The sequence below is a fragment of the Polypterus senegalus genome, chromosome 2 (genome assembly GCF_016835505.1).
Source record: "Polypterus senegalus isolate Bchr_013 chromosome 2, ASM1683550v1, whole genome shotgun sequence".
In the NCBI taxonomy this organism is placed as follows: domain Eukaryota; kingdom Metazoa; phylum Chordata; class Cladistia; order Polypteriformes; family Polypteridae; genus Polypterus; species Polypterus senegalus.
In genome coordinates, this window is record NC_053155.1 from 32,241,032 (window position 1) to 32,257,556 (window position 16,525).

Sequence of the window (16,525 nt, forward strand, 5' to 3'; positions counted from 1 at the left end):
AGAAACCGTCACTTCTTTTAAGAAGTATCTGGATGAGATATTGAGTGTGGGAAAGGAGCTATATAAATAAAATGTATTATTATTATTATTATTATTATTATTAGCTTAGCTATTAGCTAAACAAACCATCTTTTATATTTCAGACATGGTTCTTCCCATTGCAGGGGTTCAAATGATTGCTTCATTTTTTCTTTGTTCATTTTTCTTTTGTTTATGTTAATATTGCTTGTGTTTATTATTTGCATTATTCCTTGTTTTTTTACTGTAGATTGTCTGTGTATCTATCCCTTTGTTATGTGTCTTTTGTTTTGTGGGGTGATCCCCAAGAGGCAGGACCACCTGCCCATGACTGCCAGGAACTCTGCTCAGCCCTATAAAGGTGAGGGTTTCCCACAGCTCTTGGTAATTTAAGGAGTGATGAGTTCCCTGTGCCTTTCAATTTGCTTGCGCTTTGTGATTATTGGATGTTTTTGACCTAATTTCTGGATTCTGTATTAGGACATTGTTCACTTGGATTGCCTTATGTTTCAGGCAACTCCTCTTTGTATATTTGTGCCACATAGGGCCTGCTTTTTGTTCAGATCAGTTTTGTATTAATAAATGTTTTAATCCCACTTGACACTCTGTTACTAGCCCAGGTTTTCGACAGGGTTTTCCCCCCTAGTGGAGCATTTTTGCAAGTTTTTGAGATAACCATGTCTTGGGGCTCTTAGTCATAACACAAGCTTGATGGCCTGAATGGTCCCCTCTTATTTGTCAAATTTCTTATGTTCTTATTAGCAATGTCTCAACAAACAGTCCCTTTAGATTTTATTATTAAAAGGGAAGCAAATAAAACTGCAAAATTCTCCCAGAGTCGGGTTTTGGCACTGAAACTTTGGGTGATACCCCAAAGTTGAATAGAAACACCACTGCTAGCTGTGCTAACATTGGCGCTGTCATGATTTCCAGTAGTTTCATCAGGATTTTCTTCTAAAATGGTAGTAAGAATTATTATTACATTTCAGAGGTGATTTCACAACTGTATACCTTGAATTAAAGATTTTTTTGCATTTGTTTTCGCATTCTTTCGTAATGCCATTTTGCTTCCAGTAAGGGGACTCTATTTGGATTAGTTTTATTTGTGGTTTCTAGGTATCACTATAAGCAACATCAGAGGGCATCAGCAGATATCTGGGGTCATGCAAAATAAAGTTCACTTCATGGGGTCACTTCCTTGTCTGAGTTTGCGGATACTAACAGATAAATTAATTTCAACGTTTGTTTTCATCTTAAAATCCATTTTATTTAATACTTCTGTTTCTTTCAACTGAAATTTCAGTTCATGTTTATGCTTTGTTGCTTGGTCTCTTTGATCACTCGGTACTGATGGTTTAGTTATTTTGACTTTCCATTTATCTAGGAGTCTTTTCATTGCCGTGAGACTCAACAAGCGATGGGTTTGCGTAAACACCGCCACTGACTGTGCTGAAACAGCTACAACTGTTCCACAGCCAAATGTCAAAGGGTCAGACAAGGTCCTGGGTTTGCCTGATATTCACAAACTACCAACTTAACCACTGCTAAAGTTTCAAATATACATGCTGGCAATTCGTAGTTGGAATGTGTAGGCATTTTGGCAATAATCTTATACAGGACAGATTCACTCGTAGATCTGAAGACTGGAAATTCACGCGTCAGGCAAGTTTAAAACATGAGTTAAGTAAAAGTCACAGGACAGAGCTCTGTGAATACGGAAATTACAAGGAATGTCTTGACCTGTGCTTTCTGTCTCTTTGCTGTTATTTAATGTTACTGTTCAAATGCATAACAGATATTATTTGTGTGTTTGTGTGGAATCTCACAAGTATCATCATGTTTAGATTTGCCGAACAGAGGCAATGTTTTTGCCTTATAGCCATCGTTAAACAGAGCAAATGTGAGATGTCCTGTCCACTCTTGTAGAACGTATAATGTGTTGATAAAAGTTTGGCATTACCTTTTAGAGACTAGCCGTGTGGAAATCACCAGCCACGATGAGGGCAGCTTCCAGGTTATCAATTCTGGAGGTGATTAAGTGTTTTATATGGCATCATCTGGACAGTGTCTGCTGTGATGGAATGTATACGGCCATAACAATGACCAAAGTAAACTCCTGAGGAAGATAAAATGGTCTGTGTTTAATTGTCAAGAGCTCCGGATCGAGCAAGAACTAGCGTGATAAGACAATTACGCTTCTGCTGTCGCACCAGTTGTTGTTGACCATCAAACAGTCAGTTTATCTTCACCATTTGTAAGTGGGTTTAAATTAATGCTAACAAATAGGCATTCAAATTAGACAAGCAAAAAAAAACAGTTTACATTGGTATAGCTGAACTTTTAAAATTATAATATACCAGTAACGGTGTACTGCACGATAACGTGCAGTGAATACACTTGACTTATAGTTTTCCTCCTCTTTCTCTGTACATTTAGCATTCATTTGCTCAGAGGTTGATGCGCTTGCTGCTTCCTGAGCAGCTCTTCTTTTCTCCACCCTAGCAGCCTACTCAATCAATCAATCAATCAACATTTATTTATATAGCACATATTCATACAAAAAAAATGTAGCTCAAAGTGCTGTACAAAATGAATAGAGAAATAGAAGACAAAATAAAAGATAAACATAAGTCAACATTAATTAACATAGAATAAGAGTAAGGTCCGATGGCCAGGGTGGACAAAAAAAACAAAAAAAACTCCAAAGGCTGGAGAAAAAAATATAATCTGTAGGGGTTCCAGAGCAAGAGACCGCCCAGTCCCCTCTGGGCAATCTACCTAACATAAGTCAAACAGTCCTCTTTGTATTTAGGGTTTTCATGGAAGGACCTGATGATGATGGTCACGTAGACTTCTGGCTTTCAGTCCATCAATGTTGGTGCATCATGATGCTTTGAGTAGGTGGTGGTGGCGCACCGTCGTCGGCATCTTTTCACGTTAAAACTGATTGTGTTGCAATTACTTTGTACGTTCTCTTTAATTTTTCACTTAAGATGGCACTCAAGTCTTCAATCTGCCTCAAGAATGATTTAAGATATGAAGAGGTAGAGGAAGTGACAGCAAAGGTGGTAGGGATGAGAATGCTGTCCGTACGCATGCACCGCACGGCTGCCCGCTGCCGAGAGCTGATTCTACAATACAATAAAATAAAAAGAAGAATAACCTTGGAGGTCAATTATCACTCCGAAAGCGGACAGTAGACATCACGTAGTATATGTGTAGGAAATTTCAGGTCAATAGGTCAAACGGTTTGTGAGCTACAGGTGATTTAAAATCCTGGACAGACAAACGAACAGCCACAGCGTATTATATAAGAAGATTTTTAAATGAATATACAGTCCTGTGAAAAAGTAAATACACCTCAGGAAATGTTTGTACCTCACATAAATTAACATTCTTAATTTAAAAAATCGGGAGTGGTCTCCTCTAGACTTTCTCGTATATTCAGATATGGTGATGGATATTTGAGTAGTAAATCACAAGACAATTATATTTTTATATTATGTACATTAAAGAACCATCAACAAGAAATCAAGTCAAATTAATAATACATTGCACAATTATTATAATAGTAAAGTTGAATAAATCGGACTCTGCAGCTGCATGAATAAATTGCAAAGTACCACTTTCGTTCAGCGAAAATAGCCCAAGAATTGATAGAAATCTATGTTTTGTTCTGTGAAATGAAAAGCCTCGATGCACTAAAAAGGTTTAGGGGCAGCTACCTGTATTGTTGAACCTGGCTGCAAAAGCCATATTTTGAGGACAAATGAGTACAGTGTTGAGTCCAACGTAGAACTGATCAATGGAGGAAGATGGTGGGTATTTAAGGTCTGGTCAGAGGAAGTGACATCATCAGGTCTAGAACCGGAAGTGACATCTTTAGGCCGGAATCAGAAGTGAAGCCCTCGGCCTTGGGCAGAATTTCCCATATCTGGTCTACAGAGATAAAATAGGGGAGGTTTAGTGCACCCCTCCACCCCCTGGCCTGGCGTAGAATTACCTTCTCCTGGTGCTTTTGGCTGACTCCCATTTGCATGTGTGTGACTGGACCTAATATTTGTATGTAAAATTTGGTTGACCTAACAGAACACGGACTCAAGTTATCTATCGTGTTTACATACACACAGACAGACACACGGAAATAATCCCAAAAATGGTATTTTCAGATTCAGGGAGGTCTGAAACAAAATCATCAAAATCTCAAAATGGAATTTTTGGATGATTCCAATATGTTCTCTACACTTCGTATCCGAGAAAGTCAAGGAGATCTAAAATGTCGAGATTCATCAAAATCTCAACATCAAATCTTTGGACGATTACAATACTTTCCCTATACTTCATATATGAGAAAGTAAAAAACAAACAAAAAAACATGATGCTGGTCATTAAAATGCATACACATTCATTTAGAACTTTATTTATTTATTATTTTTTACAGTTCCAGTTATGCACAACTTTACAAGATGTGCCAGTCTTAATGTTTCCCACTACGGGAGCTTTTGATATTTGAAATACATTCTAATCATTGATTTGCAGTCATCTGGACCTGGGCTAAAACTAACTGAAGCAAAAATAAATTCAAAACTTCATCTGAAACGTCTATGAATACAAAATCTCTCGTAAGAAAGAGCCTGTTATATCCTGTGTAGTCTGGCAAAAGTGTTCAGTTGTGTGATGACGAGATCACTTACTTTAAGTGATATTTTTACAAGATATCTGCATTCTTTTTAAGATTTCAGCCTAGATTTAAAATATTTTTAAACTTTTAATGTGTGAAAATGAGTTTTTCACAGACATTTATCTTGAGAATACAAGGAGTGCCTGTGAATTAAGTCACTTTATGACGAGTTTTGTGTATTTTTTTTTTTTAATAATGAAAAATGATTGTCATTTTAAGGTTTTTGGTTGTCACACACTTTCAGAAATACTGGTTATTTAAAAGCATTTAATTTTTCTTTACTGGGTTGTTGGGTGGCACGGTGGTGCAGTGCCTTGCAGTTAGGAGACCCGGGTTCACTTCCTGCATGGAGTTTTTATGTTCCCCCTGTGTCTGCATGAGTTTCCTCACAGTCCAATGGCTTGCAGGTTAGGTACATTGGCGATTCTAAATTGTCCCAAGTGTGTGCTTGGTGTGTGTGTGTTCGCCCTGTGGTGGGCTGGCGCCCTGCCTGGGGTTTGTTTCCTGCCTTCTGCCCTGTGTTAGCTGGGATTGGCTCCAACAGACCCCCGTGACCCTGTAGTTAGGATATAGCGGGTTGGATAATGGATGGATGGATGGGTTGTTTGGTTCCTCATAGAACCTTTGCTTGACTAAAACCACTTCATTCTGTGATGGGTTCCTCGTATATGAAGTTAGTCCTTTATGCTTTGAAAAACTTTCTAATATGTACAAAAATGGAAATCGTGAATGTATGATAGGCTACTTAGCAGGATCCACAAAGATTAATTAAACCTGAACTTAGTCTGAGTCACTATGGGCAGCAAAAGTACTATTATCAAGACTCATTGGCATGTCACAAATCTGCTCCCATCTGTTCATGGCTGGTTACTGGATGGGGCCTGTTGCACATCTAAATGAATAAAGCGCCTTTCTAGAGCCTTCACATTGATGGGTCTTTTGGGAACAAAAAATGGTTCATGTAAGGCAGGGATCTCAAACTCCAGTCCAAATTTAAAAAAAACAAGTCAATTCCAATTAATCAGCAGCAAAAACAGGTCACTAATTAAGAAAAGGTTAGAATGAAAACCTGCAGCCACTGTGGCCCTCCATGACTGGAGTCTGGAACCCCTGATGTATGACATCGCTCTGAAGAGCCACTCTTGCACTTTTATTTTGTAAGAGTGCACATTGCGGTTGTACTTTTTTTTTACCATATATTTCCAATTTTTTTTTTTTTTTACAGTGATAATTTGTATGTTTATTTTTTGATTTTTTTCTGTAATACTACTTGAATTGCTAAAATAAAGTACTAGGGTGTTGTACCGTGTTAGCCATTATGAATGTAGTGATAAGTCAAGCAAAATGTTTGGCTAACTGAAAAGATTACAATATGCATGGCAACTCAGGCACCTTCTTCAGGCAAGATCAAATTTACAGATGTAAAATTGGTATGATTTCTTTTTTTACAAATAGGGATATCATTGTATTTTGCTGTGACAGACCTAACCTGTTGAATAACAAAGAAATATTCAATTGCAGTTCAGTATTGTTTTATACAGGAAGATACCAGTTATTTGAATAGCATTTAAATACTCTAAAATGTGAGCATTTTTTACAGTTTGTGGGGAGATTTGAAAAGGGCTGTGCATGCAGGACCCCCTCAAGCATCACACAGCTGCTAGTTGATGTCAGGGACTGCCAGACAGTTATAGGAAACATCAAAGTCAGGGGGAAATGCCAGCTATTAGAGCCAAGGGGGCGCTTATGTTTCATGCAAATGGAAATGACACGTCTGTTCCTTTGTCATTGAATAAATTATTGTGAAGTCTAATTTTCATTTATTTTTCCAATGACTATATACTATTTAAACGAAAGTCTCGATACCGTATATCCACATGCAAGTATGTTCAAAAACACAAATCACTTCATGAGGTTCACATGTCTCTATCTTTAACAATAATAAAACTAAAGGCCCATTTCTGGCAAATTTATGTAATCCTGGTACTGCTATTAAACTTGCACATCTTTGGGATGTTCTGCCAGGCTTTCTTGCCAGCATCATAGGCCCCCGGGCAAAGTAGTACGTTTGATAGCAAAACAAAACATACCTTGGCATCAGAAACATCGTGGGCCCCTGTGCTCCTGAGACCCCCCTGTCAGTGCCCATTGTCGCCATACGTTAAGACAGCCGTCCGTGGAAAACACAAGTAGAATGTGAAAAGTCTACACAGATAAGGACAGGGTGTGGGACTCAAACACAGGACGCGGGATCAGTGAGGCAGCAGCGCTAACCACAAAGATTAATGCTCAAGTTCCTCTCATATTATTGCTTTGGTGCTGATTTCATATTTATTTTTAATGACTGATTAATGAGATCGGAAATTGGTTTCACCATTCTTTGTGGTGTCTTTCATGTAGAAATACACTCTTTAACTGTTTTTATCTGCTTTCCTTCCAGAATATTCCCCAGCTGCCATGTGGCAAAGCTCTTTACAACTATGAGGGGAAGGAGCCTGGCGACCTGCGCTTCAACAAGGGCGACATCATCATCCTGCGGCGAAAGGTGGACGAGAACTGGTACCATGGAGAGCTCAACGGGAGTCACGGCTTCCTGCCAGCAAGCTACATCCAGTGCATCAAGCCCCTCGCCCAACCGCCACCCCAGGGAAAAGCGCTTTACGACTTCGAAGTGAAGGATAAAGACCAAGATAAGGACTGCTTGACGTTCACAAAGGTACCCGGCTGGAGTGGAGTGGAGTGCTGCTCTTCTGGCATTTGGTGTCATTTGACCTCATTTCACTCATTTAAGTGCTGCTCTTGATGGGGCATATTTTACTCTGAATGGTCTGCTTATTTGGTTTTTTTTTTTTTTTTGCCCAAGAGTAACATTTCAACAATTTATGCACTAGAAGTGATGGGTGGCACGATAGATAGATAGATAGATAGATAGATAGATAGATAGATAGATAGATAGATAAGGCACTATATAATAGATAGATAGATAGATAGATAGATAGATAGATAGATAGATAGATAGATAGATAGATAGATAGATAGATAGATAGATAGATAAGGCACTATATAATAGATAGATAGATAGATAGATAAGGCACTATATAATAGATAGATAGATAGATAGATAGATAGATAGATAGATAGATAGATAAGGCACTATATAATAGATAGATAGATAGATAGATAGATACTTCATTAATCCCAATATTTGACACTTCTGCCTCATAGACTTACCATTCTGAGATCAGGTGCTGTAGCTGCTTGCTGGCTGTGAAGAGTTTGCAATGTTCTTCCTGGGTCAGAGTGTGTCTTTCTTCTAGGCACTCTACTTTTCCTCCCATATCAAAAGGAAAAGTAGGTTAATAATAATTTGTAATAGACAGTAATAAACAAGCAAACAAACAAATAAATAAATAACAACAGTAGTAACAAGCGTAATAAATGTACTGCATATTAATAAGCTATTAGAAGCAGATAGGCACTCTAGTTTTCCTCCCATATCAAAAGAAAAGTATGTTAGTAATAATTTGTAATAAACAGTAATTAATACATAAATAAATAACAACAGTAGTAAACAGTGTAATAAATGTAATGTATATAAATAAGCTACTAGGAGCAGATCTGAGGATGTGGGCATCACAGAATGCAGAGTTTGGACTGCCAAGGGGTAGAAGTTGCTGTAGTACCTGACAGAACTGGTTCAGATGCTACAGTACCCTTTTCTAGATGGAAGTAGAACAAGGAGACCATGGGTGTGGTTCTTCACAATCCTTTAGGCTTTTCTGAGGCATCACTGTATAAAGATACCTTTAATGGAGGGCAGAGAGGTCTTTTCTGCCGTGTTAACAATCTGTTGTAGGACCTTATGGTCTGAGACACTGCAGCTGGTCAAATGCTCTCAATGGTGCCCCCAAAGAGTGTGCTGAAAATGATGGGAGGCAGGCTTGTCCTTCTCAGCCACCAAAGGGCGTGGAGATGCTGCTGCACCTTCTTGGCCATGGACGGTGGCATTAATTGGCCAAGGAAGGTCAGCTGCCAGGTGCACACCATGAAATTTGGTGCTTTTGATCAAGTCCTCAATGTGTTCTTTTCTTTCTTTGTTCTTTTTTTCTTGTATTAGGTATTTTTAGTAGGTAGTTTTTGCGTACCCCTTGGGGTCATTACACAGGGTCAGCCATTGTACAGTACCCCTGGAGGAAGTGCAGGTTAAGAGTCTTGCACAAGGGCCCAACAGAGTAGGATCACCTTTGGCAGTAATAGGGATTCGAACTGGCAACCTTCCAGATACCGGTGCAGATCCTTAGCCTCAGAGCCACCACTCCACAATGGGTTAGAGTGGGCATATGGAAATGGATCGTGCAATGGAATGCTATCTTATCCAGAGTTGGTGCCTGTCTTGAGCCCAGTGATGTCAGGATTGGCTGCAAACTTAATAACCTTGAATTGGATTAAATGGGTGTCTAAATATTATGTAACTAGCTGTGCTACCCGTCTAAGTCATGTTGAAATATATGATACTAGCCAACCTGCGGTGTACCATACGCCGCATAATCAGGCCGGTTTTTTAATGATTTTTAAGCACAGGGAGAAAAGTAACATTTAAAAAATCGGTAATGTAATAAATCAGCAAGAAAAGCAACATTGTAACAATGCACGGAACGAATCAACACACAATCGTCCGTGACTGAAAATTGGCGGACCGTCCTCGCGCCTTGTCCTGCCAGACGGAGGGATGGGGGTGCACGGTGCAGAGGTTGGAACGAGAGGAGACAAGAAGGACGTCCATTCAGCTCCGTCTGTCATGCTAGTCTGCTGATTTCTCATTCAGTATGTACTGCCCGCTCATGTGCCCACCTCCAACTCGTCACTTGAGTCGTCGTCTTTATAAATTGTTGATGTACGTGTGAATGACGTAGACTTTTCATTGCTCTTTGTGGATCTGGCTGCTTTTCTATATATAATCCACTAAGACACCCGACCACGGTAGTAGCGAGGTGGGAGGGGGGGTGTGTACAAAGGGTTTGGACGTAACCAGTGGGAGCGTATGAGTCGCACTTAGTGGGAATTCCACGGTTTGCAGCCCGAATGGGGTTCAACGGCTTACCCACGCTGGGTAGACACACGCTCAATGTCATGCATAATTATTTATTGAATGCTAAACACTTCTGAAAGACACGGTTGTCTAAAACGGGTTGGTGTGAGAATACAACAGTAAGTGAATGAAAAGATGGAACTCTGGAGAGAGCAAAATACAACACAATAGTGAACCCACGGCATAACAAACGCCGCATAATTATTTATTGATGGTTGAACACTTCTGGAAAGACACAGTTGTCTAAAAAGGGAGGGTTTGAGGATACAACAGAAAGTGAATGAAAAGATGGAACTCTAGACTTTTCATTGCTCTGTGCGGTTTTGGCTGCCTTTCTATATATAATCCACCAAGACACCCGACCACGGTGGTAGTGAGGTTGTACAAAGTGCAGGAGCATCTAAGAAGACGCATGTTTGTCACGGATGCGAATTGATGTATGTAGCGTGTAAAACAGTTTGCTATGGTGCACGCGGTCGTGCATCGTAACGAAAACTCGGTTTTTAAAGACTGCCTACTTCATTGTGGTTTAACCTCAGTTGTAAAGGAATGTTTTAAGGACCCTATGGGATACCCCTCGGTTTTGGCTGCTTTTCTATATATAATCCATCAAGCTACCCGACCACGGTAAGAGGGGGGTGTGTACAAAGGGTAGGGACACAACCAGTGGGAGCGTATGAGTCACACTTAGTGGGAATTCCTCGGCTTGCAGCCCGAATGGAGTTCAACGGCTTACCCACGCCTCTCCGCGCCGGGTAGACACACGGTCAATCTCGTGCATAATTATTTAATGAATGCTAAACAGTTCTTGAAAGACACAGATGTCTAAAACGGGTTGGTGTGAGAATACAACAGTAAGTGAATGAAAAGATGGAACTCTGGAGAGAGCAAAATACAACATAATAGTAAACCCGTGGCATAACAAATGCCGTGTGACTCAGACGTGCATGTGGACTCTTACCACAGACGAAAGGGTGGTCGGTGAGTTTTTGCGTCCGGGCAAATGGCCAGGCAGTGTAAATGCCTAGAGAGCGAAGGTAGACGCCGACCGGTGAAAAAGGAGTGTTGGTGGGCAGGAAAACGTCTTCCGTGTTCCTACAGGAGCATCTAAGAAGACGCATGTTTGTCGCGGATGCGAATCGCTGTATGTAGCGTGTAAAACAGTTTGCTATGGTGCACGCGATCGTGCGTCGTAACCGAAAAGTCGGTTTTTAAAGACTGCTTACTTCATTGTGCTTTAACCTTAGTTGTAAAGGATTTTTTAAGGATCCCATGGGATACCCCTCGCAAACCGTTTCACACGCTGCATATGGCGATTCACCTCCGAGAAACATGCCTCTATGAACAGTCAATGTGGCTCGGAGGTGCATGACATGCACATGACATTAACCTGACCTGCACTGCATGTGGCCTCTACGACAGACGAATATAAATGACGCCATTTTTCCTGTGTCGTCGCGTCCGAGTTGATAGGCGTGGCCCTGCGAGTCGTCGTATCCAATGGGCTTGGAGTTGGTGGGTGTGGCTCCTTCTGCGTGCACCATAGGTGTCTTACTTGTCAGCGGCTCAGTGAGTCCACGCCCCTTCCGGCGTGCTTTCCATGGTTGTCTTGCCTTAGTGAATTATATATATATATATATATATATATATATATATATATATATATATATATATATATATATATATATATATATATATATATATATAAATATATGATATATAGTACCTGGTGAATAATACAAAGAGTCCGTGACACGTGTTTCACCCTAATTGGGGCTCATCAGGTGTACGCACTTTTGCTTCCCATCTTAGGGATCAAACCTCAGACATTGCGCCATGACGGCTGGTTCGCTTACTTGACAGGGTGTAGATCGGAGTATTACATGCATAGGTCTGATCACAATCTGATATTTGGGTGGTCACCAACCCAGTAACACTTGTTCTTGGATGGCCAGTTGACAGACATCCACCACGCCCTCTCAAGTAAGCGGACCCGCTGCCGTGGCACAACGTTTGAGGCTTTGCCTTGGGCACTGGTGTTTGAGGTTCGATCCCCGCAATAAGAAGCATAAGTGTGTACACCTGATGAACTCCAATTAGGGAGAAACACGTGTCATGGACTTTGTATTATTTGGCGGGTACTATAATGTATATCATGTTTATGATGTGCTTCTTGTAATTGAGGGGGCATGGCGGATGGCTAAAAATGTTTGTGGTGTAACATCTTTTTTCTAATGACAGAGACATAACAACCAGATGGATTCACAGACAGATACACAGACACGTATCATTTTGTTAGAATGGATGATTTTAATAAGCGCTCATATTTTAATGCCTGCCATTTCAGTGTGCCCTTGCCATTCGATAAAATCTTTAAAATGTGTCTTGGGAATGGGGATTTAGAAAATGCTGGAGGTTCATTAGCCAGGGTCTGCTCATTTTTATTTTGCCATGTGATGTCATGGTTACTAAAAAATAACAGAAAATTATTCATTCAGTTATCTTTGACACCAGTCCTGAATGACACACTCATTCAATGGTCACCTAAATGAACATACTCTAAAGCCTGGTTTAAACTTATTGTGTGAAACCGCAAAGCACACACATGTGGTGAGCGACCAAATAACATTTATGCTTGTTGAGGCCTACTCGATCGACATGCTTATAGTTTCTTAGTCAGTTAGTGACAATGTTTAGTCAGTGTCACTTAGCTAACAATGTCACAGGAGAGGATGTGAGACACTGCTGATGAAGGAAGAGTTGTGTCTGCTATTACTAACTTTAAAAGGAAGAAAAGCAGAAGGTGGAGTGTCAGACCAATTCACCAAAAGTGGTGAAGGGAGGGCTAGTGTAATACGAGGTGAGACAGAAAAATAACCGGACTGGGCCTGGGGCTTTCCTATGAAACCGTCTGGATGTCGGCTGGACATGAATCATAGAACTATATCCCCTCCTACACGCCCTCTCAAACCACCGACCGGCTAGGTATATCCTGTGAATAGCCCAGTCAGTATTTGCACAACAATCGATGCACGAGTTGCCGCGATAATGTTGGGTGATAAAAGCAAACAGCAAGACAAGACAAAACATCACTCCTGCTCACAATGCTTTTCCATAAAGCAAGCTCTGCCAGCTTGGGCGCTCCATATGGGCTTAAATAAAAATAACACTTTTGTGCACGTTTTCCCCGGCCAGTGTTCTTAACAAAGTCTAAATCTATTTTACCACCATTTGTGTAATGACCTCTGCGTGGAGTCCTGAGTGGGATACACTCAAAAGGCGGCCACAAACTGAATGAGGGGCCAAGAGTAGTGATGTGCAAAATGATTCTCTTTAGAAATGTAATTAATTTTGTTTGAAATTATTAAAATCTTGGAATCACTGATCTGCGGTGGGCTGGCGCCCTGCCCAGGGTTTGTTTTCTGCCTTGCGCCCTGTGTTGCCTGGGATGGGCTCCAGCAGACCTCCGTGACCCTGTAGTTAGGATATAGCGGGTTGGATAATGGATGGGTGAATTGATGGATGGAATCACTGATTCCAAGCTATACAACAAGCTATACTCTAGTTTAAAATCTAGAATAGTATCACAACTGTGAAACAAATTTGACCACCAAACAATATAAAAAGCAAGCAACAAAATAAGTAATTCACACATAATAATAATAACACTAATAATAATAATTATTATTATTATTATTATTATTATTATTATCATTATCCTCTTTATTGAATTCTGACCATATATTACATGTCATTAATAAATACAAAAAAAATAATCTGTGTGACTTCTAAACTCTTTTGAGACTCTCCCCAACAGGACGACACACAGAAGCGCGACTGCCACATCGGTTGAGGTTTGCTTGTCCATTGCCGAGTCAACCACAGATTCACAGTGCCACAGAAACAACTACAAGCTGACCCTGCCTGATTGCTGTGTCTGTGTAGGAGAGTGGTAGATCCCGCTATAATAAATACTTGTGCTGTTCCTGTTTGGAGTTGAATAAAGTTGGTTTTACTAAAGTACTGAGACTCAGCCTCGTGTGTTAGGGTGCAAAACACTGACTCACGCGTCACAAAGCGTACTTATATAACCTCAGAACAGTGCACACATAATGATAACATTTTCTGATGCAATCTCCCATTCTACTCCCAATGTACCAAGAGTTTCTTGTCTGCAGTTCGTTCCTCAGTTCAGTATGCAAACTGATTATTTCAGTGAACTAGATCAATGTACCTTACTGCAAGTCTCTTGTCTGCAGTTCATTAACAAACTCGCAGTGGTTCTCCAGATCAGTAGGGGGCACACTGGTTCATTCAGTCAGTGAGTGTACATGCTGAGACGGTTACAGTAACTCAGTCAGAGTGAACCAATCAATGGGAGATGCTTGGTGTCTACCAAGTTAGTCATTGGCTCGTTGTCGTCATGACCGTTTTGCTGAAGCAGTGTACCAATAGGCTGTTTCCCGAAGAACGCAGTCATTTAAGTAAATTTAAGATGATAGCTGCAGACTGTCATGGAATGCAATATATAATGTAGCACACACTGCACATACCTCAAAAAGTTTAGCTTCTTAATGTCATTCTACCAATACGTTCGTTCAGAGACCAAGACAAGAAATAGTTTGTTCATTCATTGTGCATCACTAGTCAAGAATACCCGGAGAAGCCAGCAATAAAAGCAACCAGGGTTTGCCAGATTTCCAGGTTGGGACAGCCACCATTTTGAGCAACTAAAAACTAAAAAACCCTCACAAAATTTAGGTACGGGTATGTTTGATATAACTTGCAACATGTTTGATGTTTCATATAACAGAACACAACATATGTAAACAGAATGTAAATATGCAGATATGATCTACCTTGTTAGTCGAAAAGTCTTTATCAGCATCACTTCACTTTCTCAACGAATTACACAAGAGCACGAGCAGCCATGATGAGCACGAAAAACTTATGAGGTGTGATCAAAAAGTATGGTGAATGTTGATGCAGAGCACCATCCAAACGCAACGCAAAACAATTCAATGCAGGTTCTGACATGTCCATCGTAGAGCCGAGTTTGTGTTGAGTTTCAACTTGTCGTTTTTAAGCCACTGTTGAGTTCAAGTGTGTTTTTCAAGCTTGTCGTTAATAATAAATATCGAGCAACACATTAACATGAAATTTTGTTTCAAACTGCGAAAGCTCAGGAGTCCCATCAGATGTTAAAATCGGTTTATGGTGACACTGCACCGACAATTAAGACTGTTTACAAGTGGTTTGATCGATTTCGTAATGGATCTGACTCGGTTGAAGACGAGAAAAGACCAGGACGTCCTTCAACATCAATAACCGAGGAAAATCTTGAAACGGTTTCATTCTTCATCATGACAATGCTCCTTGTCACACATCCCTTCTAGTACGACAATTTCTGTTGCATAAAAACATTACGCTGTGTCCGCATCCACCTTATTCGCCGGATCTGGCACCATGCGACTTCTGGCTGCTCCCTAAATTGAAAATGACCACAAAAGGCAAACAATTTTAATCCTTTGAGGACATCCAGGTAGCCACAACAGCCCAACTAAAGACACTCTCGAAAGAAAACTTCTATAACTGCTTTGCAAAGTGGCCAGAGCGTTGGGATAAGTGCATTTGAAGTGGAGGAGAGTATTCTGAGGGTGACTACTAGTTGTAAATCTTTTACTGCAATAAACGTTTCGTACAATATAAGCCCTCTACATACACAAACACACATGATTCAAACACTAGGATTCAGCTGACAGTTACAAATTTTATTCATAAAAGTTGGTACACCAGGCTGTCTGCAACAATTTAGCGAGCCTCTTTGACTAGGTGTTCAATGTAAAAATTGAATTAACATTTTTTTCTCTACATATAATTTTTGTTTAGTCATGATTTTCAGAGACAATGCGGGACTCAGGATTCATCAGATAAGATCAGGAGAGTCCCATGCAAATCGGGACGCCTGGCAACCCTGAAAGCAGCCCACGAGCTGCAAGCACAGATATGGCACTTAGAGAGTACTTCAGATTTGGACCACTGGGCTTGAGTCAGCTAACAGGGGGAGCAGTGTGACCCTGGGTAAGCTTAGTGAGGCAGAGCCGGGCAGCGTGCATTAGCAAACAAAGCAACTGGCAGTGCGTGTCACTGCTGATGACCTGAGCAGAATGGCATAATCAGCGTCGAAGAAGCCATAAGGTCCTCTTAAGGCCTCACACCAGTGATCAGTGTAAAGAGGCAAACTCCATGCCTACAGCTTGTTCCTCTCAGGTCCGGACCCTGAGCTCACTACTGTATGTTGATCTGTGACTGCCTGGCACTACGTCCAGGATTGCTTTCAGCCTCAAGCCGCAATAGCTGTTGTAAATCGTACCAGGTACCGGGTAAGTGGAATGGAAAGTGAATGGACTGTGTAAAATTGTATTTTTCCCTTGTAAATGGCCATTTACAGGCACTTGAAATAAATAAATAAATAAATAAATAAATGTGTAGAAATTGTGGATTGAAGAGCAGGAAAACCATTGGAAGTCTCAGGCTGTGCTTACTCCATTTGTGAGGCTGTCTGGACAGCGTGCCTGCCATGTTTTCTCTCAGGGCTGTTACTTGCTGCCGCTCAGTAATTGCTGCCTTTTGAAATCGGTAAAGGACGTATAAATTGCGGCAATCTTCTGCAATGAGTAGTTGTGCACTCAGGCAAACAGTTACAAGAAAATGAGCGCTTCAAAAAGACGGCACCC

General features: G+C 40.7%; 1 protein-coding gene across 2 annotated transcripts in view; it reads left to right on the forward strand.

Moving 5' to 3' along the window:
• LOC120522845 (E3 ubiquitin-protein ligase SH3RF3-like) overlaps nucleotides 1-16,525 on the forward strand; it is a 649,404-nt gene that overhangs the window by 365,188 nt on the left and 267,691 nt on the right. For both annotated transcript variants that reach the window (XM_039743546.1, XM_039743547.1), the window contains exon 3: nucleotides 7,140-7,415. In XM_039743546.1, the coding sequence (XP_039599480.1) occupies nucleotides 7,140-7,415 (276 nt within the window). The remainder of the gene's footprint in view (nucleotides 1-7,139; nucleotides 7,416-16,525) is intronic.